General features: G+C 39.0%; 1 protein-coding gene across 2 annotated transcripts in view; it reads right to left on the bottom strand.

Moving 5' to 3' along the window:
• The window catches only part of ARFGEF3 (ARFGEF family member 3), a 146,835-nt gene that overhangs the window by 29,702 nt on the left and 89,408 nt on the right, over positions 1–27,725 (bottom strand). For both annotated transcript variants that reach the window (XM_063443277.1, XM_063443278.1), the window contains 8 exons: positions 26,237–26,370; positions 24,766–24,911; positions 23,952–24,131; positions 22,933–23,074; positions 22,619–22,741; positions 21,571–21,674; positions 20,042–20,186; positions 19,034–19,162 (listed from right to left, as the gene is read on the bottom strand). In XM_063443277.1, the coding sequence (XP_063299347.1) occupies positions 19,034–19,162; positions 20,042–20,186; positions 21,571–21,674; positions 22,619–22,741; positions 22,933–23,074; positions 23,952–24,131; positions 24,766–24,911; positions 26,237–26,370 (1,103 nt within the window). The remainder of the gene's footprint in view (positions 1–19,033; positions 19,163–20,041; positions 20,187–21,570; positions 21,675–22,618; positions 22,742–22,932; positions 23,075–23,951; positions 24,132–24,765; positions 24,912–26,236; positions 26,371–27,725) is intronic.

Raw genomic sequence — 27,725 nt, 5'->3', positions numbered from 1 at the left:
GTAGGGGATATCTCTGTTTCTCAGGAGCTGTAGGCTTGGTTGCATCTCCTTTCTCCATGCCATGATGGTCCTGGTCAGGTCTGAGAAGATGGATAGTGTTGATCCTTCAAAGTGTAAGGGGGAGCCCCGCCATGGTGAGAGCCTTGTGTTGGAGTGATTGGAATCTTATTATGAGATCCATGGATGCAGTCGTAGGAGCTCTGGTAGGTTTTGGCAGCCTAAACATTCCGTCTAGCTGTACTGCCTTTCGATTGCTAAGGTGGCAGGACCATGTTCAAGAGACGTCTTATATAATGTGGCACCTCTGTTTCCCCCACTGAGTCGGGTATGCCCCTGACCTTTAGGTTGTATCTCCTGCGTTGGTCTTTTTATAGCGTCCATTCTGTCTATGGAGGATTTTTGATGGCGCTGGAGGTCGGCCACTTGTTGTTCTACTGCTGTTAGCCGTGTGTTTTGGGTGCCGGAGGTATCCTCTAGCCTGTTGATTTTGGTGGTTGCCACATCTATAGCAGTTTTATAATATGCCATGTCTGCCGCAATGTTTTTGCGTAGCTCGCTCAGCATTTGTTGAAGCAAGTCCGCTGTCACCGGTTCCCCCGTTTTGGATGTGGCTTTGGTGGGAGCTGGTGGAGTATTGGCAGTCGTTCCCCTATCCAGGTCAGCAGTAAAGTCGTCCGAGGAGTATGAGTAAAAGTCCTCTGCCATTGCCATTTTGTCCCATGCGGCCTTAGTTGTGCCGCGGAGTAAGTCTCCGATGTCTCGGCTCGTGGGGGCTTTACCTGCCCTTGTTTTCTTAGTTTTTTTGCCCATGGTGTTCCAGTATGCCTCTGGTAAGTGGGTCGCTTGTTTTTTGGGGTTCTTATCCACCTTTTAAGTGTCAGTTTCTCAGTTTGAGACACGGAGCTCGGGGTTATGCGACCGACCTGATCCCCAGCTGGCTCCGCCCCCTCCGGGTGTTTTTTCTTTTATATGGTTATGGACCAGTTTTTGTCTTAAGTTTGGGGCTCCTCTATATACTAGTTTAGGTCTCTCTGGTAATATAGAATATAACATCGGGTCATTCCTTAGTATAGGCCAGTGTTTATTATTTGTTTCATTTTATTGCTTTCTTGATTAAAATTACAAATAAAAGGCAAACTGTTGTTCTCATTTCTACTTTTAGGTTTATACTTTAGTAAAGAGGATCTCTCCATAGAATTTACTTATTTTATAGTGTTTATGAGGGAGGTTTCCTCATATCCTTTTTCCGTAACTCATTTTTTATTTTGATGGCCTGAGTTTCAAAGGTGCTGTGATCTGTGCAATTTCTACGTATTCTCATGAGTTTGGCTTTTGGAATGTTCTTTAGCCAGGGAGAGAAATGGCAACTGTTAAGATATATGTAGTTATTTACATCTACCGGTTTAAAATAAGTTTTGGGTTTTATGCAATTATTTTCTATAAAAATGGTTAAATCTAAAAAATTAATACTTTCTTTATTATATTCTGTAGTTAATACAACACCCCAATCGTTTGCATTTAAAAACGTTAAAAAATTTTCAAGACGATACACTGTACCATTCCAAATTAAAAATATATCGTCTATGTACCGCTTATAGGAGACCAGGTTCGCTCCCCAGTCCAAATTATTATCAATAAAAAGGGCCTCCCAATAGGCCATAAATAAATTAGCATAGCTTGGAGCGAACCTCGTCCCCATAGCAGTACCGACTTTTTGTATAAAGAATTCATTATTAAACCAAAAATAATTATTTTCAAGGATAAGTTTTATTCCTTCCATAATAAAATGTATTTGTTCATCTGGATAGGTGTTGTCCTTCTTAAGAAAAAATTCTACTGCCTCTAGACCTTTTGTATGTGAAATAATGGTATAGAGGGAACTAACATCCGCCGTTACTAAGATGTAGTTGGGTTCCTATCGTATATCTTGTAATGTCTGTATAATGTTTAAAGTATCTTTCAGGTAATTTGGGGTTTTTTGAACAAGGGGTTGTAAACATTTGTCCAGGTATTCTGATAGACTACTGGATACAGAGTCTATCCCTGAGACTATTGGTCTACCCGGAGGGTTGGTAAGATATTTATGGATTTTGGGGAGATGATAAAAAACAGGGATCTTTGGTTTACTGATGTTGAGATATTTGTATTCCTTTTCATTCAATATTTCCATTTCTTTTCCTTTACATAATAAGTTATCAAACTTCTCTTTAATATTAGATGTGGGGTCTCCAGATAATTTATGATATGTTTAAGTGTCCTCTACCAATCTGAGGCCTTCTTTTAGATAATCCTCTGTTTTCATGATGACAATTCCGCCTCCTTTATCTGCAGGTTTCATGACCTTATTTCTATCCTTCTGTAGTGTTTTTAGAGCTAACCATTCCTCTTTGTTTAGATTCATATGTTTTTTATTTTTAGGTTTAATTTGGTCGATCTCTTGCATTACTGATTTTTCAAAAGTTACCATTTCTTTAGATATGAAATTGTTAGGGAAAAAGTCGATTTAGCTTTAAGATCAGTATGAATGTATTTTGAAGCAATAGTTGGATATACTGTTTTATCTGTTCTCATTTTTTTTTTAGACATAATTGTCTCATATCTATTCAGATCTATGAATATGTCAAACTTGTTGGATATAATGTTTTATCTGTTCTCATTTTTTTAGACATAATTGTCTCTTATATCTATTCATATCTATGAATATGTCAAACTTGTTAATGGTTGTGTGGGTACAAATTTTAGTCCTTTATTTAAAATCTTTTGTTGGGCTTGTGGTATGGGATTTCCTGTTAAATTGAAAATTATAGATTTAGTTTTAGTGATGGCTTTTTTTTATCTTACTAAGCGTCTTTCCTCCCCGAGTTCCTCTCCCCTTAAATTCCTTTGTCTTTTGGGGGATGGGTGTTCAAAGGTGAGGAGATGTCTTGAGGGGATTGGGCCACTTTGTATTTTCCTTTTTGGCGTCCCTCCTGAAAAAAATCATCCATCTATCTAATAGAGTATCAAATCTGTTTGAAGTAGTGACATGATTCTTTTGAGTTTCCTTTCTATTTCTCGTAAGAATTGGTGACCTTTCTCTGCCTCTTCTCCCTAAGTCATTTCTCTCTTGTTCCTGTGTCTTTGTGAATCTTGTAGATTGTGATTGATGTGTGTGATATTGTACATAGGGTGAACTGACCTTTGAATGGTGTCTCCCATAGGGTGAGTCATTCTTTCTCTGACGTGAATTTATCCTATTCCTGTTGTATTGGTTACCCTGTCTAACTATATTTGAGTAGCTTGTTGTTGGTTGGTGTGAATGGTCTCTATTGTGTTGATACCTTGAATTTGCTTGTGATTGTGTCTCTATATGTTTCTTGTTAGTGGCGTAGGTGCTGACTTGGTTATTGTCATAGTCATATCTATCCCTCTTGTATTTTTTCTTTTTTATATTAATAGTTTCTGTCTCTGTTTTTTCTATTTGTTTTTGGATGATTTTAGTGATTGTTTCATATTCTTTAGGAGATGTATGATTTAGAAGTTGATTTTGGGTCTCATTTATGTCTTTATCTAGTTTTAATAATGTGGGTTTCCTTCTCTTAACCCCTTAAGGACACATGACATGTGTGACATGTCATGATTCCCTTTTATTCCAGAAGTTTGGTCCTTAAGGGGTTAATTATCATTCTCATTGTCGTAAATTAGAAATTTTCTAGCATCTCTTGCCATTCCTCTATAAACTCCTCCTCCCCTTTATCAATGGTGGGATATTTATTGTATCTCAATCCTCTAGGAGTGATTTTTTCTTTTAAATACTTTTCTAGAGTGGCTACTTCCCAAATTATGCGGACCTCCTGATTCATAGCTTTTGTTAGTTTATATTGGCATTCTCTGAGGTCACAAGTATCTGTTTGATTTTGGGGACTACGAATTGAAGTGGGAGTGTCAAACATCGTATCAATGTTTGTAAAATAGTTTTTTCTCTTTTCAAAGAGAGACATTTTTTTTTATAGAGCTGCCTCCACACCAAAAGGAGTAAGATACACAATAAAATTGAATATATACAAAAGGTGTGAAATAGGTGGCGCTGTATAGTAAACGTATATGTGAAGAAATAGGTTTAAGCTGCTGTATACACTTTATGGGTACTCCTCAAAACCCACCATACATAGATAATCACCAAGAAACAAAAAAACTTTGGACCTAGAAGAACTAAATCTATAATTTTCAATTTAACAGGAAATCCCATACCACAGGCCCAACAAAAGATTTTAAATAAAGGACTAAAATTTGTACCCACACAACCATTCAACAAGTTTGACATATTCATAGATCTGAATAGATATAAGAGACAATTATGTCTAAAAAAATGCTTTATGAGAACAGATAAAACAGTATATCCAACTGCTTCAATATACAGTCATACTGATCTGAAGCTAAATCTACTTTTTTTCCCTAACAATTTCATATCTAAAGAAATGATCACTTTTGAAAAATCAGTAATGCAAGAGATCAACCAAATTAAACCTAAAAATAAAAAAACATATGAATCTAAACAAAGAGGAATGCTTAGCTCTAAAAACACTACAGAAGGATAGAAATAAGGTAATTAAACCTGCAGATAAAGGAGGCGGAATTGTCATCATGAAAACAGAGGATTATCTAAAAGAAGGCCTCAGATTGGTAGAGGACACTTAAACATATCATAAATTATCTGGAGACCCCACATCTAATATTAAAGAGAAGTTTGATAACTTAATATGTAAAGGAAAAGAAATGGAAATATTGAATGAAAAGGAATACAAATATCTCAACAGCAGTAAATCAAAGATCCCTGCTTTTTATCATCTCCCCAAAATCCATAAAAATCTTACCAACCCTCCGGGTAGACCAATAGTCTCGGGGATAGACTCTGTATCTAGTAGGTTATCAGAATACCTGGACAAATGTGTACAACCCCTTGTTCAAAAAAACCCAAATTACCTGAAAGATACTTTAAACATTATACAGACATTACAAGATATACGATGGGAACCCAACTACATCTTAGTAACGGCGGATGTTAGTTCCCTCTATACCATTATTTCACATACAAAAGGTCTAGAGGCAGTAGAATTTTTTTCTTAAGAAGGACAACACCTATCCAGATGAACAAATACATTTTATTATAGAAGGAATAGAACTTATCCGTGAAAATAATTATTTTTGGTTTAATAATGAATTCTTTATACAAAAAGTCGGTAACGCTATGGGGACGAGGTTCGCTCCAAGCTATGCTAATTTATTTATGGCCTATTGGGAGGCCATTTTTATTGATATTAATTTGGACTGGGGAGCGAACCTGGTCTCCTATAAGCGGTACATAGACGATATATTTTTAATTTGGAATGGTACAGTGTATCGTCTTGAAATTTTTTTAACGTTTTTAAATGCAAACGATTGGGGTGTTGTATTAACTACAGAATATAATAAAGAAAGTATTAATTTTTTAGATTTAACCATTTTTATAGAAAATAATTGCATAAAACCCAAAACTTATTTTAAACCGGTAGATGTAAATAACTACATATATCTTAACAGTTGCCATTTCTCTCCCTGGCTAAAGAACATTCCAAAAGCCCAACTCATGAGAATACGTAGAAATTGCACAGATCACAGCACCTTTGAAACTCTATAGAGAGATCCTTTAACTTTTTTAAATTCTATAGAGAGATCCTGTTTACTAAAGTATAAACCTAAAAGTAGAAATGAGAACAACAGTTTGCTTTTTATTTGTAATTTTAATCAAGAAAGCAATAAAATCAAACAAATAATAAATAAACACTGGCCTATACTAAGGAATGACCCGATGTTACATTCTATATTACCAGAGAGACCTAAACTAGTATATAGAGGAGCCCCAAACTTAAGACAAAAACTGGTCCATAACCATATAAAAGAAAATACACCCACCCCCTTTTTTCAAAAAAGAAGTTTTTTTGGGCTGTGGACAATGCCTAGCTTGCAGAAACACAAAAAGTACTAAAAGACATATCACAGAATTTTACGATCCAAAAGGGGAAAGGAAATATAAAATACGCCAAATGATCACATGTTTTTCAAAAAGAGTCATATACATATTAAAATGTTCCTGCAATCTTATGTAGGTAGAACCAAACGTCCCCTACAAACAAGAATAAATGAGCATATAAGAAACATTAAAAAAGGCTATGACAAACACAGCGTTTCAGAACATTTTAATTCAGTACATAACAAAGATCCTCAATTTTTAGAATTTATGGCCATTCAAAAGGTCACATTAAATTGGCGAGGGGAAGATGAAATTAAAAAATTAGTAAAAATAGAAAACCAAATGGATTTTTGATTTAAATACTCTAGCCCCTTCAGGTCTAAATGCAGATTTTGAATTATGTCATTTCTTATAAATCTGAGTATTAGTATACACTCTTTATCTACTATCTCTCTCTTTCACTTGGTTAAACACTCATTGGCCTTTTTTATATATTCTGCATATGTGTTATTAAGAGCTTTATCCTTTAACCAATATTAAGTGATTAGCTATATTTATATATTTATGTATTTATTTATCTATGCATATTGGCAATTTTAAGAATGTAATCAAGTTTTATCATAAATTTTATTGAGAATATATGGGGTTATTTATATATATATTTTTAACACATATTTTAAACATAATCTTTCTGTTACAACATGAATTCAAGCATTGTTTCTTTTATTTTTAATTTCAATATCATTATGAGCCTAAATAGGCTCAAATATAGACTTTCTATTTTGGCTCCCAAGCACTACATCCCCTATAAGAACTCGGACGCAGAGCGGAAGTGACGCGCGATGCGCAAAGCATAATGGATCTTGTAGTGCCGAAAAACCGGAAGTGACGCGACAGCATTTGTCCGCGTCACGCGCATCAAATCCGATTGGATTACGGACATTTCGGCGGGATTTTGAACATTTAAAAACACAGGACAATCAGAAGATCTTCACAAGCTGACTGAGGAAGCCGTTTTCATCGGCGAAACAAGTTTTAGCTTCAAGTGAACTCACTATTTTGGACCACAAACATTTGAACTATACTGTTTTTTATTTGGTTTATTATTTTCTAGCCATACAGTTTTTATAGTAGTTTTATATATATTCTGTAATACATTTTTTCCTATTTTACCCTATCCACTGTATCCTGCAAAAGTGATTCCAGGGAAGGGGCAGTGTAACCCCACAAATTGACACTAGGTTTACACACTTAGAGCCAGTTATCAAAAGGCTCTAAAAAAGGTGAGCACTTCAATTTACATCTGTGTCTTTTATATACGTGAGAGGAACATCCATACTTTTCCTGAAGAGAGGGGTCGTGTGATCTACCCTAAAAGACACAGACGCTGGGAAGTTTAGAGCCTTATTAACTAGAAAAGGCTCTAAAAAAATGTGAGTTTGGACACATCTGTTACTCTCACTATTTTAATTTTCATTCTAGTATTTAATATACTGCACAATTATTTGTATAATTTTTCTGTTTCTTTTGTATATTCATTATACTGGAAATACTGAGAGGGTAAGTGTTTTTAAACCATTGGTAGAACACACTTTCCCCACACTCTATATAGCGCTGCACTTTTAAAAACTGAAGACCTAAGGGGTGAGAACACCTTCTAGGTCCAAAGTTTTTTTGTTTCTAGGTGATTATCTATGTATGGTGGGTTTTGAGGAGTACCCATAAAGTGTATACAGCAGCTTAAACCTATTTCTTCACATATACAGTTACTATACAGCTTTACAATTGTACACATATCAAAACGTATGTACCCATAGTACAAAATGTTCTAATTAAAGGGACACTGTATGCACCCAGATCACTCAATCTCATTAAAGTGGTCTGGGTGCAGTGTCCCTTAACCCTGCAGCTGAAAACAGTGCAGTTTTAGATAATCTTCAAGACGGCGACTGGAGGAGCTTCCGGCTGTTTCATGGAGTTTAACTCCAAGACATGAAGCTGGATGGTTTTGCATGAGGACGTCCAGCATCTTCAAAATTCCCATAGGAAAGTATAAATTCAATGCTTTCCTAGGGGAAGGCTTAATCTGTGCGATTGATACTGAGAGATAGTTTCTACTTGCTGTGAAAACAGTACAAACAAATACATGTATCCCCTTTGTTAGTACTTTCTCTGTCATGTCCAAAAGGGTGAAACAGATCATCTCCGCTAATTGGTTTATCTTGCAAGAGGACAAGGACTATGGCCATTTGTTTTGTGATTTTCCTATTTTTGCACATCATTGTGCAAAGAGTATTAAAGATATGGTGGTGAACGCTGAGGTGTCTCAGCTCACAAAACTGTTTTTTTTTGTAAATATGATTTTTATTTCCTGTATCTTGTGAAGAAAGGTAAGTATCATGCAGACTCGCAGGTCTGTGTGTTTGTATTCAACGTATAGAAATCAATCATAAGGCGGGCACGTAGGCCCAACAACAAGGTCGGACTCGCAGGTCCCATATATCAACAGTAATGTAAATCTTATGTGGGTGTACCCCCCGATACCCCTTCCCAGGTTGTTCTCAGTGATCTCGTGTTCCCGTGCCATATGAAGTTGAGTGTCCTCCCTCAGCTAGTCTGCTGGCCCTTCAGGCAGGGCTCTCCAATTGTCTATCTCTATACTGTCTGATGCCCTCCCGCTATTGCCCCCCTAGTGTTCAAGTTTGCGTGATTGTATTATCTGTGCGTGCGGGAGGGATGAGCACGTTTCGGTCGTTTCGTGTTCTTGTAGTGTCATGTACAAAACTGTTTTTGACCAAAAAAGTATTCTGCACTTTCCCCTGTCTAAGTTGTAACCACTGTAATTGTGTCATTAAAGGTGAGATTTGTTTTCACCCAAGAACTGGACAGAGTATTATGCTGAAGGAGTTTTTCAAACTGATTGTGGCAAACCTAGCCACTTCTGGACTATAATATAGAAAGGTTGTCCGTAGGCTGTATGGGTTACTGTATATCTTGTGCTGGTGTATATTGTATTATGGTAGTTCGCATGCTGGCAGCCGTAAGCTACCAGCATGCAAACACTTCGTTCGACGAACCGCGGCTATCCGGGCGGTCCGTCAAACGAATACGGGCTCCCCAGGTAGACCTCACACTTAGAGTCGTGTGGCGCTCGTTAACCGATTGCAACAATGTTGCAATCGGTAATTAAAGGCTCTCCTAGGTGGCCGTCGTTCGACTACCAACCATGCGGCGATCGGCCATCTTGGATCCTTTGTCTCGGCAGCGGTGTTCGGTCGTCGAGTGCCTGGAACTAAAAACGGCTACTCGATGATACGAACACCGCTGGACTTCCAGAGCGTTCGGGAGCTCCGCTCTTCTCACATTATGTTCCCCATCGGTGTTCGGTAGTTTCAAACCGAACTCGATGGTTAAAGGTATTTTGTGCGGCGTTCGGTTAGTTTAGCTGGGATCTGAGCGGTATTCTCCCTAAAGGTGCCCGCAGACCCCAGCTATCTACCGAACGGTTGTTCGTACAATAGCGATGTATAATATGTGAAATACCGATTTTTCGGTGAATTGTCAATTCTGCTGCACGAGGGGATAATCCACTTAATCGTCCATTTTAGTGGGAGTATCCCTCTCGTGCAGCAATGCCTGTTGGGATAATTATACTGCCTGATGGGAGAAATCCCCTGCAACCTCTGTATGGAAACCCCTTGCAAGGGGAACTGCATAAATATGGAAGTCTGTGAATAAAGCAAGTTAGTTGACTCCCAAACTGTGTTTCGTCCGGTTATTGGGAGGATTGGGATATTGCCTTACTTTTCAGCGCTGACTGTGGATTTACCTGTTATACCAGCGGAGATCGTGGATTTTAATATTGCACTCCGCTACACTGATCATATGGTTTATTTGCTGAAATGTCCATGTGGCCTGTGCTACGTGGGCAAAACCACAAAGGCATTTAAAGACAGAATTTCACAACACAAAACCACAATCAGGAATCCCCTTTCTGACCAACCAGTAGTCAGACACTTTCACCAAATGCATCACAGTGCATTTCAATTTTGGTACCAGTTCTTGGAACATGTGCCCCCCCCCCCCCGTACTAGCGGTGGAAATCAGGATATGGTACTCCTACAATGTGAACCCCATGGTCTCAACGAGAAGTTGTAGTTGCACTGGTATCTTTGAGGTGCACCATCATGGAGGCACCCCCAGACGTTATTAATATCCGGACTCATTTTATTTTCTCCTCGGGTTGGTTTTAAGTGATCATTTGTTCACTTTGTCCAGTCTAGCATTTAATTTCATGTGCTGTAGTTTGTTTTGTGTTACATTATCAGTATTTACTTTATTTGCTGAGTTACACTTTTTTGTACTAGAAGCACTGAATGGTTTGCATTAGCTGCATTCATGGTTAGTATACATAACTAATGTATTGTCTATTATGGTTTATGTGCATTGGCAGTATATGCTTTGATATGAAGTTTCAGACTATTTTCTATGTGCTTTTAGATTGATTTAAAATGTATATTTGATCTAATATTATATCTATACAATCTAACTACAGCATATACTTTATTTTAGCAATTTGCTGGCTTGCTCCATTGCCTAGTGACTGTTCCTAGGCACTGTGAGTCATGCTGATTGAATTCCTGTATGACATTATTATTATTATTATTTATATAGCACCAGCAAATTCCCTAGCGCTGTACAATGGGTGGACAAACAGACATGTAATTGTAACCAGACAAATGGACACACAGAGGGGTTGAGGGCCCTGCTCAATGAGCTTACATGCTAGTGGGAGTCGGATATAGTGACACAAAAGGTATAAGTAGAGGTAATGAAATAGGTTGCTAGAAAAGTATTCACTGAAAAGAGGTATTTTTTTGACAGTTGCAGGAAAGGAGTCATGGGGAGGGGGATGAAAACCAGTTTAAATTATATGCTTTCCTGAAGAAGTGTGTGTTTTCAAAGATTTTTTTAAGGAGTGGAGACTGGGTGAAAGTCTAACGGAGAAGGGGAGGGAGTTCCACAGAAAAGGTGCAGCACTGGAGAAGTCTTGGAGGCGAGCATCAGATGTGGAAGTACGGACAGAGGATAGACGTAGGTCCTCGGCAGAGCGCAGGGGCCTAAACGGGACATACTTGTATATTAGGGAGGATAGGTAGGTTGGAGCAACCTTATGTAGGGACTTGTAAGTACCATATATACTCGAGTATAAGTCTAGTTTTTCCGCACATTTTTTGTGCTGAAAAACCCCCACTCGACTTATACTTGAGTCAATGTCTGTATTATGGCAACTTACATTGCCATAATACAGACCAGGACCGCTGGGCTCATTACAAGCCCGGCGGTCCTGTTGGGGGCTGGCAGGAAGCGTTTACTTACCTTTCCTGCAGCTCCCTTCTCCTGCGTTCTGGTCAGCTCCCCTGTAAATCTCGCAAGAGCCGCGGCATCAGAGCGTTGCCACGGGTTACCGTGGAAACGCTCCGCGCGGCACGCAGACCGCGAGACTTACAGGGGAGCTGACCGGAACGCAGGAGAAGGGAGCTGACAGGAGCTGCAGGAAAGATAAGTAAACGCTTCCTGCCAGCCCCCCTCCTGCACAGTACACACCACTGGACCACCAGGGACAATTTTTTTTTTAAATAATAAAAGAAAAATAATAAAATAAAATAAAAAATGTAATCAAAAAATATTCAAATAAAAAATAATTATAATATTAAAATAAAAAAATTAGAATATTTAAATAAAAAATAAAAAATAATAAAAATGCCCTCCCCCCACACACTACACACACACTACACACACACACACACACACACACTCTGCATTATATACACACACTCATACAACCACACACTCTGCATTCACACAAACACACAGAGTGTGTTTATATAATGCAGAGTGTGTGTTTGTATGAGTGTGTGTGTATATAATGCAGAGTGTGTGTGTGTTTGTATGAGTGTGTGCGTATATAATGCAGAGTGTGTGTGTATATAATGCAGAGTGTGTGTGTGTTTGTATGAGTGTGTGCGTATATAATGCAGAGTGTGTGTTTGCATGAGTGTGTGTGTATATAATTATAAAAATCACAGAATTTCATAGCCCCAAGTTTTACCCTCGACTTATCCTCGAGGCATAGCATATTTCACAATTGTTGGTCACAAAACTGCACTCGACTTATACATGAGATCGACTTATACACGAGTATATACGGTAAGCACCAGCATCTTAAATTGAGCCCTTTATCTAACTGAAAGCCAATCTAGGGACTGACAGAGGGGGGAGGCGTGGGAGGTGCGGGAGGACAGGAAAATGAGCCTCGCCGCTGCATTCATTATGGATTGCAGTGGTGCAATCTGGGAACACGTAAGACCACTGAGAAGGAGGTTGCAGTAGTCAAGGCGAGAAAACACAATGGAATGGACCAGCACCTTAGTCGCGTCTGGTGTTAAATAGGGGTGGATGCGAGCTATGTTTTTGCAGCAGGATTTGGCGATCGACTGGACATGAGGGGTGAAGGAGAGGTCAGAGTCAAAGGGAACACCTAGGCAGCGAACCTGCAAAGTAGAGGTGATGGTGGCGCCGTTGACTTGGAGGGAAATAGACACGAGAGTAGCAACATTTGAGGGAGGAAAGACCAGAAGTTCTGTTTTGGACAGGTTGAGTTTAAGGAAGTGAGCAGCCATCCAGTTGGAAATCGCAGAGAGGCAGTCAGAGACACGAGTTAAGATGGACGGAGAGAGATCAGGAGAGGACAGGTAGATTTGCATGTCATCTGTATATAAATGATAATGGAAGTCAAAGGAGCTGATGAGTTTACCAAGGGAGGCAGTATAGACAGAGAACAGTAGGTGATCAAGGACAATACCTTGGGGAACGCCAACAGAGAGGGGTTGGGGAGAAGAGGCAGAGCAAGAGAAAGAAACACTGAAAAAGCGCTGAGAGTGGTAGGAGAAGCACCAGGAGAGAGCAGTATCTCGTAGACCGAGATTACGGAGAATGAGAAGAAGCTGTCAAAGGCGGCAGAAAGATTGTAACGGACCGTTTCACTTACAAGAGGATAAAACCCAGTTTAGGCGATAATCCCCTTTCCAGATGCACAGGCAGCTACTGCAAACACCACTCTCCCGACTGGAGACACACGAACACTCCGAACTGGAACAGCTGAACAAGAAAAGCATACAATCCGCTTACACTCCTGGCAGTCAGCTTACAATCCAATTCCCCCCAAGAACGAGACGACACTTCATTTTGAGGGTTAAACAGGAACTCTGGACTGGCTCATCCAGCCTGGCTTTTATTTCCAACTCACACATACAGGCCACACCCAGGGGGAGGCATAAAAGAACCAATGACATAGATGTTACCTCCCACACATCCCCTCCCCTTAGTGTGACACATAATCCCATTATGCATACAGTGTAAAATATACTTTTACACAACTTTCATAACTTTAAAACCATACATCACATTCACATAAAAATACATATCCACAATCAATCCATTCAGGGGAACAACATATTCAAAAATGGCATGAATCCGACCAGGGGTTCAAAAGTTACTAAAAGTATCTTTTGTCCCTCCTGGTTGGCAGAAAAGCATCCCCACAATGCACCCTGGTCTCCTCCCTTCTGCCCTGGAGTTAATTGGAGAAGTAATCCAATTATCCAGGACTAGAGGCAGACTCCATTAACCAAATGGTTGCAAAACGACATAAAACACTTTAAAATACATAAAGTCACATTTACAAATAACACACAGACATTTCACCTATCCCCAGATAGCTGGGATCTGCGCGCACAAAACTACCGAATAGCGCGCAGATCCTACTCACACAGTACAATTGCCATGGAGCTAAAGTCTTTCCCATAGTCTTTCATTATATGAATAGGCTCCATGGTATGGCTATCTGGGGTATCACATTCCCATAAAGTCTGGTCCATAGTCCAAAGGCAAGAGGCGGGCAATCAGCCCCCTCCAAGGACACGTGGCGAGGTTGGTTTCGCCACACTTCTCCCCTTTACCCCCCAGACTAACAGGGTACTTGACCTCCTGCCGGTCAGTGCCCTTGTTAGTCCAGCAGCCCACCCACAAGACAGAAACAGCAGTACAGCCCACCCACAATAAACCATTACTACACCTGGGTAAGGGAGAATCTTGTCCATGTCCAGGTGCCTTACCACGGCTGTGTGGGGGACTGGTAGGCTGCCTTGGTGGGTTGCTGAGGGGGCAGAGACCAGCAGTACTCTGTCCTGTTGCCAGCACTACCACGGGAGTAGTCTGGTGGGCACCTGGTTGCTGGAGACTGACTGTCTCCCCTTGTGCTGTAAGTGCAGAGACTACGGTCCCATCTGCACAGTTGTGGGGCTTAACATCTCCCCTTGGTGGGTTAGGCTGCCGTGGGAGCGAGGGTGTAACAAGCTCCTCTCTCTGGAATGTAAACTGCCGCTGGGGAGAAAGGATGGCACCTTCAGCTCCCTGGGGTACACACTGCCGCTGGGGAGGAAGGACTGCACCTTCTGCTCCCTGAGACACACCCTGCCGCTGGGGAGGGGGGACGCTGCTCTCCTCTCCCTTCACTTCACACTGCCTTCCTGGCATATCACTTTGCTGCTGGGGGGCAGGAACAACAACCTCTGCCCCCTGTAACTCAGCCTGCCGCTGGGGAGGGAGGACGACACCATCCGCTCCCTGGGGTACACACTGCCGCTGGGGAGGAGGAAGGATGGCACCTTCATCTCCCTGGGACTTACTCTGCCGCTGGGGATCTGGGCCTGCTGCCCACCATCCCCTTGGGCCCGGTGGAGAGACCTCGGTCCCATCTCCACCTGCCTGTTGTGGTTCCTCACAGGACCAATCTTGTTGGTTCCTCTGCGTCATTCGCAGCATGAGGTACGCCTGTACATCGTTGTAGACCCGGAATGCCATCTGCTCCGCTCGGGCTGGTGAGAATAGAGCCATCCTGCTCCTATATTCCCTGGCAAACTCAGATTCCTCCTCCTCCCTCGGAGGTGCTGCAGCAGCTGCGACTCTGTCTCCTTCCATTTTCCTGATTTCTTTTGTAGATAGGGTCGCTGTACGGATACTAGCGTTGCCCTCAATTTGGAATCCAGAAATGGTGTTGTCTGTAGCTGTCCCTCTGGTTGTAGGAACGATCCCGCCGCTTGCCACCAATTGTAACGGACCGTTTCACTTACAAGAGGATAAAACCCAGTTTAGGCGATAATCCCCTTTCCAGATGCACAGGCAGCTACTGCAAACACCACTCTCCCGACTGGAGACACACGAACACTCCGAACTGGAACAGCTGAACAAGAAAAGCATACAATCCGCTTACACTCCTGGCAGTCAGCTTACAATCCAATTCCCCCCAAGAACGAGACGACACTTCATTTTGAGGGTTAAACAGGAACTCTGGACTGGCTCATCCAGCCTGGCTTTTATTTCCAACTCACACATACAGGCCACACCCAGGGGGAGGCATAAAAGAACCAATGACATAGATGTTACCTCCCACACATCCCCTCCCCTTAGTGTGACACATAATCCCATTATGCATACAGTGTAAAATATACTTTTACACAACTTTCATAACTTTAAAACCATACATCACATTCACATAAAAATACATATCCACAATCAATCCATTCAGGGGAACAACATATTCAAAAATGGCATGAATCCGACCAGGGGTTCAAAAGTTACTAAAAGTATCTTTTGTCCCTCCTGGCTGGCAGAAAAGCATCCCCACAATGCACCCTGGTCTCCTCCCTTCTGCCCTGGAGTTAATTGGAGAAGTAATCCAATTATCCAGGACTAGAGGCAGACTCCATTAACCAAATGGTTGCAAAACGACATAAAACACTTTAAAATACATAAAGTCACATTTACAAATAACACACAGACATTTCACCTATCCCCAGATAGCTGGGATCTGCGCGCACAAAACTACCGAATAGCGCGCAGATCCTACTCACACAGTACAATTGCCATGGAGCTAAAGTCTTTCCCATAGTCTTTCATTATATGAATAGGCTCCATGGTATGGCTATCTGGGGTATCACATTCCCATAAAGTCTGGTCCATAGTCCAAAGGCAAGAGGCGGGCAATCAGCCCCCTCCAAGGACACGTGGCGAGGTCGGTTTCGCCACAAAGATCAAGGAGGATTAGGATAGAGTATTGGCCGTGAGATTTAGCAGCAATTAAATCGTTGGATACTTTAGTCACAGCAGTTTCGACAGAGTGACCAGCGCAGAATCCAGACTGAAGGGGGTCAAGCAGAGAGTTGGATTCGAGAAAGTCAGTCAATCTGGCGTACACAACTCTCTCGAGGATCTTGGAGGCAAATGGCAGTAGCAAGATAAGGCGGTAGTTGGATGGGGAGTTGGGATCAAGGTTGGGCTTTTTCAGAATCAGGGTTACGGTTGCATGTTTGAAGGGTGAGGGAAATATGCCAGAGGAAAGGGAGAGATTGAAAATGCTAGCGAGAGGAAGAGCAAGAGAGGGAGACAAAGTGCGGAGGAGATGCGAGGGAATAGGATCAAGGGAGCAGGTGGTTGGGCTGGAGGACAGGAGCAAAGCAGAAACCTTTTGTGCTGTAGCAGGTGCTAATGTGCATAGGATGGCAGGGGGAGTGGGGTTGGGTGATGTAATGATAGGGGTAGGAGAGAGATTAGAGATCTCTTCCCTGATTGTAGAGATCTTCTCAGTGAAATGAGATGCAAAGTTTGTGGCGGACAAGGTGGTGGAAGGAGGGGGAGTCACAGGGCGAAGAAGAGCATCAAAAGTGTGAAACAGGTGTTAGGGTTGATGGGACAGTGTGCTTATGAGGGTTTTGAAGTAGTTTACTTTTGCAGAGGAAAGAGCCATGCTGTAGGAGCGCAGCATAAATCTGAGCACTGTTCAGGTTTGCTAGAAGTGGTCTTTTAAAACTCTGACTGTGTAAGACAGAGATGAATGGGTCAAAACAGGACTGCAATAAATGCTATGGAATGGAGATGCACAGAGGAGGTGAGGATTGGTCAAGCAAGACATTTGGGTGGGTATCAATAAAATAAGGGGGGGAGCAGAAATAACAGAGAAAGTCTTTAGAGATAAGCAGAATGTTGAATAACATTTAAGTTAACAAACCAGTGATGAGCAGGGCAGGGAGCAACTAGCCTTAGCATGATCTAAGTACTTTTATATACACATACATACATCATTAATAAAAGTGTATTTTAATATTAATATATATATATATATATATATATATATATATATAAAATACACTTAGAATGATAATTATATATATATATATATATATATACATATATATATATATATATATATATATAAAATAAAAATAAGCAAGAAATAAATTGAAATATATGAAACAAGTAAAATAAAACACATTTAAAAAAAATGATATACCAGTTTTAATTTGTTCTAACTGTATTTTGATATTAATATACATATATATTAAATTCAAAATACATTTAGAATGACATTATAAATACATATATATATATATATATATATATATATATATATATATATAAGATCCAACCTCTGGCACTCAACCTCAAATCTACTTGTAATCCAAAGACTTGTACCCGGGTGCATCCCAGCAGACATATAAACAAAAATTGAAGACAGGAGCACTCTCTGGGAATTTCAAATTGTATTTCAAAAAATCACCCCCTCTACATCTATGTAGAGGTGGTGATTTTTTTAAATACAAATCGAAATTCCCAGAGAGTGCTCCTGTCTTAAATTTTTGTATATATATATATATATATATATATATATATATATATATATATATATATATATATATATATATATATATAGAGAGAGAGAGAGAGAGATAAATAAAAATCATTTTTAAAAAATACATACACACATATATATTTAAATTCTACAATTATATTCATATAATATTTTTAAATAATCAAGTCATTTTATTAATTACAATCTGAGGGTCCTGCCCGACAACCCAGGCAGAAAGTCCAGAGAATTTGGCTCACAAGCCCTATATTTAAGGCTGTAACTTTCTAGGAAACCATAAAACCTGTACATTGGGGGTACTGAGATATCGCTGAATACAGTGACATTCACAGTTAAAATGCCATGCAGAACTAAAAAAATAACATTTCTTCATTTTGAATTTTTAAAAATATTTTATTCATATTAAATTATGTTAAATATACAATATTTATATTTAATGTGACATGAAAGCCCTGTTTCTCCCGAACAAAATGATTTATGATAAGTGTGGGTGCACATAATATGAAAGAGGTGAATTGTGCCTGAACAGACATATAGCGCAAATTCAAGGTTTTGTTTACGTTTTGTATTGATCACAACTTGCACAATTGTCTCAGTCCGTAAGGGGTTAAACAACTCAAAATATGGCCTCTGTTCAATATATTTTTGGATAAGCTTTTCAAATGGTCACAATCTGTTAGAAAAAGCTTTTTAAATTAATTATCTACAGATGTCACCATTAAAATATATGGAAATTGTTTTGTAGATAAATCATTTAAAACGTTTCTCTAACAGATAGTGATAATTTGAAAAATGTATCCAAAAATATTAAATAGAAGCATTTATTTGTATGTTATTCTAGAAAGCTTTAGTTCTTTAGTGTAGAAAAAAAAAAGTTTTGCCAAGATTAGTTAAATACAGAGTTGGGATTCTCACAGTAACATATTGTATGCATTTTTCAAAATAAGCCATTCAATTTGAGAGTCTCTCTAGCAGGAGAAGCAAAATTTTTTTTTTTTTTTCTCTCGCTGAAACTATAGAAGTTAATGCAACTGACTGAGAAGACATAAGATGGATGGGAAGATGACATTTTGTGAGAATTCTATAAAACTGGCCGAGTTTGAGAAAACAAACTATCCTAGTTCCCATTCATATGTGAACCCCCAAACTGACCTGCAAATAGAGAGCAAGGCTTCTTAGATTAGGAGGGCAGCTGCATAGTGATTACCTCTACTATTACTTTTGTCCATTGTTTGGATGTAATGTTTATCATCTGTAATAAACACAATCATATTTACCAGGTATTTTAGCAACTTCCCTCAGCAGTTCAAAGAGCAAATCCAGAGTTGGTGGCTGATGCTGGCGCGGACAGTTCGATACAGCAGTGGTCAGTTGCTCCAGAAGAATGATCCATACTTCAATAAGCCCTAAAGGAATCAGTAGAGTAATGGAACAAAATCCTTCTACCATTTTTAATTTCTCTTCTTTTCACTCTAATGCAATATTACAATTTTATTATAAGAACCATACTTATTTGGTAATTACTGCGGCATGCATTATAAATTCCACAAATGACTTGAAACCACTTTTATACCAATATGACAATCTACAAAAAAAAAAGCTTGCAGAAAAGGTAAGGTGTAATTACATCGGTCATTTTTTTTTTCTATTTTAACTCCACCGCAAAATGTAGGATTTGCAAAATTATGATTTGGACCACTATAGGCTGAAGTGGTCTTGGTGCCAGGTCCCTCTAGGGTTAACCCTGCCTGCTGTAAACATAGCAGTTTCAGAGAAACTGCTATGTTTACATATGGGTCAATCCAGCCTCTAGTGGCTGTCTCATTGACAGCCGCTAGAGGCACTTCTGCGCTTCTCACTGTGATTTTCACAGTGAGAAGACGCCAGCGTCCATAGGAAAGCATTGAGAATGCTTTCCTATGGACTGACCTTATGCGCTGAAGAAAGGTGAGTGTTTAACCCCCTTCCTCCAACCTCAGCCCGGCGGAAGGGGGGCCATGAGGGTGGGAGCACCTCAGGGCACTATAGTGCCAGGAAAACAAGTTTGTTTTCCTGGCACTATAGTGGTCCTTTAACTGAGATTTTACTTGATAACCTTTACTTGATAATTACACAGACAGGAATTTAAAGCAATTCCTCAAAAATACATTAGAGTATGTATGTATTGGTCATCGCATTATACATTTTAAAGGTTGTGATAAAACATCAGATCATGTAAATTTCTCTAAGATCCTGGAAGAGTTAAAATGGAAATTCAACAGTTGTGACTGTGCGGTTAAACATACCAGTATCATCATCAAACTCTGAGAGTACAGCTTCAATGCCATCTTCACTGCTGGCTGATCGTTCTTGAACTCGACGAGGCAAGTTCGCCAGACGTCCACTCAGGAATATTGGCTTCATTGGCATTTTGTAGATTTTAGCCAGTAACTGTGAAAAGCAAAAATATTAGCCTGGAAATAAAGTTTGGCCCTTCTCCACTTTAACATAAAACCACATCAGCACAAAATATTTTAAACATGTCTTAAGTTAAAAAAAATTAAACCGTAAAATAATCATGTTTAGTGTGGAATTGATGAGATATGATCAATATTGCTTTGGACATCTTTATTGGGGCTCATCAAATGCCTTTACCAAATCTTGATAGCATTAATATGCAAAATTACTTGATGAATCTTGGCTACAATGCAATTAAATGGATACTATAGTCCTCAAAACAACTTTAGCTTAACAAAGCAGTTTTGATGTTCAAATCATGCCCCTGCAGTATCACTGCTCAATTAATTGTCATTTAGGAGTTGAATCACCTTTGTTTCTGTTTATGCAGCCCTAGCCACACCTCTCTTGCCTGTGACTTACACCACCTGGATGAAAAAAAGTAACATTTTCAATCAGATGTTAACTTACTTTAGAAGTGTTTATTGCATCTTCTCTAAATTAACCTTAACCATACACAGGAGGTTCCTGTGGGTCTAGAAGCCTTTGTGCAGTGCATAAGACAGGGAATTCTAAATTAAACAGAATGTGCAATAAAGGAGGTTTATACATTAGATCTCTCTTTACATGAAGTGTTTAAGAAGCCTGAGGATGTCACATGCAGGGAGGTGTGAATAGAGCTGCATAAGAAAAGTGATTATGAACTCCTAAATGGCAGATAATTAAGCAGCGAGACTGCAGGGGCATGATCTATAAACCAAACTGTTTCATTAAGCTAAAGTTGTCTTGGTGCCTTAGTATACCTTTAATGGAATAGAGTAAAAGTGGTGTTAAGGATAACTATTTCAAATATAAAGTTTGTTTATTTAATAAAAAAAAATAGTGTGAGTTAGAGATAGCTTAGAGTCAATGCAGATAAACCACTGAAAGGAAAAAAAACTAATTATAACAATAACTAATGCAGAAAATGATAGTAACATGTTCAAAAAGAGGAGGAAAATAAACAATCAGGTCAAGGAAAAAGTGAAAAGAATATAGAACTAAAAAGATTCAAAATCTACATTTTTCTTTCAGTGGTTTATCTGCTTTGACTCTAAGTTTAAATAACACAATTTTTTTATTAAATACAAATAAAAGTTATATTTTACCAGTTAGCCTTATTACTACATTTGCTCCATTCTCTCAATTTAAGGGCTTAAACCCCTTGGTCCATTGGTAGACCTTTCCATCACAAAACGTAACGCCGCAACGGTGTTAGACAAGAAGTCACATTCTTTATGTATCCCTTCAACTGTGTATTTTAGTATACACAATAACATTTTATAACAAAATAAAATAAAAGCAAAAAAGGAGCAAAATATTTCTTGCCATGCTCCACCTGTGAACACTTTCTCAGGTAATCCAGAGCTGGAAGGCACAAATCTGTAGATGTAGAAGCAGATCCAGGTATCAAGTCTCCAATCTCTTTGCTTTCAACTTCACCTAGAATGTGATTTAAAATGCACATAAGCATTAATTCTATTTAAATGTAATAGATAACTTTACTGACTAACAGATCTAAATGGAACACATTGTATTACTTCTGTTTGCAAATCCATTTTTGAAGACGTTTTGGTAAAGTTTTTTAGTTAAAGTGGATGTTTGGGTTCTGAAGACATGAAAGGATCAAGAGGTTTACTTTTTAGAATATACTCTTTCACACATGCTTTATCTATATTTTCATACAGTCATGTTTGCAACTGAAGCATTTATAGGTTACTTGTTAACAGAACTATGGTAGAATTAATTTATTATTATATGTATTTTACCTGTAAACCATATGTGAAAAATGAGGAATGTATTTCTTATATTATATACTTTTATTAGGAAATTAAATTAGCAATCCACCATAAAACCAGGCTATCTACTGAGAGTAAGCTGTGTTTAGTGAATACATAACGTGTTTAAAAAGTGGCTAGCACAGTTGGGTTAAATCTTTTTGCTGAACAAGACTGATTTCAAATAGCCGCTATATCATTTGATCCTTTATATGCCATTGACAGATCTGACATTGTTGCGGAGGACAATGGTGTATATTAAGAGGCAATAGATATGCTATAGCAGAACTTATTGACTAATTTACTGTAAGCTATACACCATTAATTTACTGTTGTCTCCGCATTTCCTCAGTAGTGAACTACAGGTCGTTTACAATGAATTATTAGAAATATATTATCAAACTTATTGAGTAACCAAATGGCACTGATATCCTCTGTATCTGATCAGAATCTAAAAGTATTGTGTCATTATAACGTTACAATGCCACAACATTAATTATAAATGTCAATCAATGGTAAAATATCTTGACACCATTAGATTCTAATAGACACAAGCTAATTTCTAAGGACAACCGCTATTTAAAGATTATGGAATTAAATGTTACATACCCAATCCCTTGACAAACTTCATAAGGCACATAATATAATCAGTGGCTGCATTGGCAAAAACCTGAATGTTGTCTGTATTCAGGAATGCTTCAAAGACATCAAACACCGGGGCTTGATGCTTCCCTGTGAAAGAATGGATGATTAATACTCTGATGTGAACTTGTAGTAGTACCAATCTAGATAATTTTTTTAGTTATGTATATGTAATTGGTCACTTCAAGAAATACATAGTCTACAAAAATCTGAACAATACCATGGGCTTTCGTACATCCGCATCTATTGTATAGTAATAGGGCAACTTGCCCATGTCTTACCCATGGAGTAATCTCCAACAAGATAGTCCTTAACATCAGACTTGCTGCTATGTACAGTTTCCAGAGCACTGAACAGAGGTCTCCATCCTGATTGGATCCTTGGAGAGCACACTTCCACCAGCTCACCAATTGATGTGACCACCTGCAAGACACATTATATGACAGCAACACCGTGTCACAAATACTATAATATTGAACTTGGAGAAGTGACAAGAAAGGAAGGATAAGATACTGTGAATAGGAACAATATAAATACTGAATTATAGAAAGGACAGTGTATTGGTTAAGGTGGAAGCATGTCCTCCAATTCTGTGTCAAACCTTAGACAGTAGCAATATGTCTAGTGAAGGGCTAAGCCATAGGCAACAGGGGAAGCTCGAAAATGATTTGGTTCAGAACCGGGGTGGGGGAGGGAGCCTGCACAAGGGCACGATGACACTATAACAACCACAGCAGGCCCTAGTGGTTACGGTGCTTAGAGTTCTTCTTTAATAATATTGGAGCGCATGTGATGGCAACTCAGTTTACCATTGCCCAATTAATTTGCAAGTGAGATTTTAATGTATATCCATTCAAAATTCACCGAAAGCCATTTCTTCTGTTCCAAAAGCTTAGGGAAATAATGATAATAATGGAAACCCTACATTTGATCCTGCTGGAAATCAAACCTAGCAAACCTAGCATATTGGTAGAACGCTCCAGCACGGTAGACATCATTTTTACTACTTCATATATTTTTAATTGTACATTTAGAAGAAGTATTTGTATAGGCAAATGCTGTTATTTAGTAGCAGATGAATTCTACAAATGGGAGTGATTCAAAATGTTCTGTGATATTTACCAAAATGCATAGAGGCTGCAGGCTCATTACTGGCATAATGAGCCAGTAATATATGTTGCAAAATTTTATTCAAATGATGCCATCACATTAGTGCATAAAACTCCAACATGCAGTTTGTGCAGTGAGAGTAGATAATCTGTTTAAAGCTACTGTGTTAACACGTTTTAGTCATGCTCACCTGGTCCTGCACATCCTCATCACAGAGCTCCAACTGCATGATTCGCTCAAAGGGCTTGAACAAAGCCTCACAGAAGTGGAAGTGTGGGAGCTCATCCCAGTCCATCAGGACTTCAGTAATGATGTCATGTAAAAAAGACACAGCCTTCTGAGAGACATGCCTTTCTTTGTGACATGCTGCCTGTAAATCAAAGTAAAAATTAATGTATTGTGGAAATAGTACAATATTTACTAATGAGAAAAACTTGGTTGCAAGTTCTTTAAATGGACAGCAAGTTATGCTCCTATGCTGGTGCAAATAACTCTGCAGCTATTAGCTCATCATCTTGTTGATTGACATCACAGGAGGATACTTTGCTGGTGAACTCTCAATACAGCCCATGTATAAAGTTTTTTTTTGCTTGACTGCTTTTGATGAAGGGGTTAAAATGAATTGACATTAGTCAATATTGAACATAACATCCTGCGTTTAAAAATAGGGTCAGGAAAAGCTAGAGGACTGCCTTTGGGGTACCTCTTGCCTGTTTGTGTTATATCTATGCACTACAAAAATTAAAAATTAAAAAAAAAAAAAAATAGGGTCAAAAGCATGATATATATATATATTTTTTTTACTTTGGACCTTTTGCCTAAGGATTTGGTATTTTTGCACTTTTTTAATTTTAACACCCAAGCAAGAAAATATATTTAATTATATCCATCCGTTCTAAAATGCAATACAATAGTGTGGCATGATTCTATTTTACATTCCAATAATGAAACTATAAAAGACAAGGAAAAACAATGTTTATTACGTAGATGGGAGTCCTACATACCTCTACAAAGTGAGGGGCTACTAAGCTCCAGCAACGCATGATGTGAAGTAGTGGCCGAGATTTACTACGGATGATGCGAAGCATAACATCACCAAGGCGAAACAGATGGAGAGTGCTTCTTCTGTCCTGAATGGATTTTATTTCACCTGTATAATATTTAAAAACAAACTCAGTAAGCTACATTTTCCAATACAAGTTAAAAAAAAAAAAAAAAAACAATATATAAATATTAATATAAAAATATATAAAAATGCATTTTCCCCATTTTAAAGGGTCACTCCATGTAGCATGACTAAGGGAGTTATTTAAAATTTAACAACAAAACAGACAAACTGAAATAGAATTGACATATCGAATTTTTATATTCCAGCTATTTTGACCTAACTTTTTAAATTCACTTTCAATTCCCGGCAATTCTCACTTTAGTAAATGCTCTGTATGTGCAGCTGCCCAAAGACTGATATAGTACTATGCTGCCAGAGAAGTAACTCCACCTGCGGTGGCATCATTAGAGTGCCATTAACGAGCTTGGAACAAGGTTCGGGCTGGCTAATGCCAATTATGTGCATAGTGGACATTAGTCATCAGCATGCAAAGTATACTGCCCATGTCTACCCCTCAGCCTATCCTCCATGACATCCCTCACCCTCCAGCAAGGGGGGGTAATGTCACCACACAAGGATTAGGCTGCCAGGAGACATCGTGCTAGAATGAAGGTAAGTTATTAATTTTCAGTTTGGGTGCGTTCGGCCAGGACAGTATGGATTGCTATGACCAAAAACATGGTTTTATTTAAACACTGTTTTCAAGTTTGAGTAAGTAACCTTTTAATGCATGAAGAGTACATATTACATTGGAATGTGATGTAAATTATTTTATATAATCTTTGAAGGAGCACTGTAAGCAACATTTACAGCTCAGTATAGTGATTACATTTCCATTAGTATCTGGGTGCTCTCCTCCAGATGCTTATTAAGACTATCTGAGCAGTTTGATAATGCAAAATGGACTGATGATGGGGGTTATTGTGGATAAGAGACCGTCAAATTAATAAAACAAGCAGCACAGAAATACTGTGCTGGAAAAGTTTGTTGTTTAAGCCGACAGATATATCTTAAACTTTTGTCATAGTGAAAAAAGATGGCTGTGTTACGAAGCAACTGTAGTGATAATCACTTCCTCTTACACAAAAGATTAGAAGCACAAAATGAAGGAGGCAGGTAGAACACTTGGTTGGACTAAGTTTCTATAATTCACCATGGTGGTACTTTTTAAGATTGCCTTCCTTAGTCAGAAGTTGTCATTTATTCAGGAGGGACGCAGGACACAAATTGTGATTACAAATTTCTAGCCACTGAACCTAATTATTTCTTTGCTAGCTTTGTGGCAAGGGATGGCACATTTTGAATGATCTTTCCTTATTATTGTATGCTAAAGATCAAGACTGGAAGATAAGAGCACCGTCTCCTACCTGGCATTGTGAGGGAGTAGTCTGCTGTGTCGCTGACTGAATGAAAAAGCTGAGCTTGGGATGCTTTTCTCAGTTGATAGAGGAATCCACTCAGTGCAACCAAATTAAGTTTGTCAGCAGCACCTTCAAACAGCCTGTGGGGGTGAAGATCAAGAGTAAATTAATCAAAATGTATTTTCTCATTGTGGAATTCATACTTTTTAGATATATAAAGAGAATATCAATTTTAGTATCAATTCATTCATGACACTGGGATAGTGAATTTTAAAATTTACAGCATTTCAATACACAATTAAAGGGATATTGTAAATATCATAATCATTTAAACCATGGTTCGTCAACCTGGTCCCTACCGCCCACTAGTGGGCGTTTCAGGATTCCAGGTGGGCGGTAGGGATTTCCAGGTTGATAGTGCGGGCGGGCAGGCGGGCGGGTGGGTGCGAGCCGGCGGTACCCGTGCGACTGGGTACCACTGTGACCATTTGCTGCTCCGGCCCGCGCGCCGCCTTCCAAAGTGTCCATCGGGTGGCCCATGCTGTCAGGGCCACCCGATGGATGCGGATTGTAAGGGGGCCCGGTCAGCGCTGAGCGCTGAGCATACATACATTAACTTCGACATGTTTGAGGGTTCAGTACTGTGATGTAGATGAATAAAAGGTTTGATTATTTGCTTTTATTGTTCAAGTGAATCGAGGGATTCTTTTTAATTTGAAGTCTGTTTTTCTTTTAGCTTTGCAAAGAGACTGGGCAGAAGGCAATGCAATCTTCTGCCACAGTCTACATTTTAGATATGTGGGGAGGATCGAGAGTCACAAATGACAGGGAGATGGTGTAAAAAGACAATATCAAGGACAGAGTAGGGATCGGAAATTTATTAAGGATGGGGTTATGGAGAGGCACATAGGGGCAAATTAGATTGCAGCCAATATAAAAATTACAAAAGTGTGCAGAAAGGCATGGTTTGAGTTTAGGCAGAACTGGGGGAAAATAAGTGCAATCAGGTAGTAGATGGGGTGCAGATGCACAAGTGGGTGTGGGTGGGAGACAGATGGAGAGTGGAGAAAAACCAAAAGTAGGCAAATGGAGAAAAAAGCAAAGTAGAGATGGGAGAGGGAGACACAACTGGCAAGTTAGACACGATTGGAGCTTAGGAGAATTTAGGAAACTTTGGTTAGAGTCTCAAGCAACATGGCTGCTCAGCCAGATTATTTAAAAAAAAAATAAAAATAAAAAAAAAATTCAATAAACATAATTAAAGGAATACTATAGTGTTAGTAATACACACAGCTAATCCTAATACTGTAGTGCTAGTCTACCAATTTAGACTGAGGCCCGACAAAATTAGGTTTAACTTACCTTAAGTCTCTCTCCACACTGGTCTTGCCATGGCAGCCCTGGCTGAGATCATCAGGATTGACGATTTCTGATAATCCAATGCTTCCACATAGGGAAGCATTAGGATGCCACTGTGCAGCAAAAGGCCACACTG

Source organism: Pelobates fuscus, chromosome 2 (assembly GCF_036172605.1).
Source record: "Pelobates fuscus isolate aPelFus1 chromosome 2, aPelFus1.pri, whole genome shotgun sequence".
Lineage (NCBI taxonomy): Eukaryota > Metazoa > Chordata > Amphibia > Anura > Pelobatidae > Pelobates > Pelobates fuscus.
Note: the sequence above shows the minus strand (reverse complement) of the source record. Positions and strands in the feature narration are given on the sequence as shown.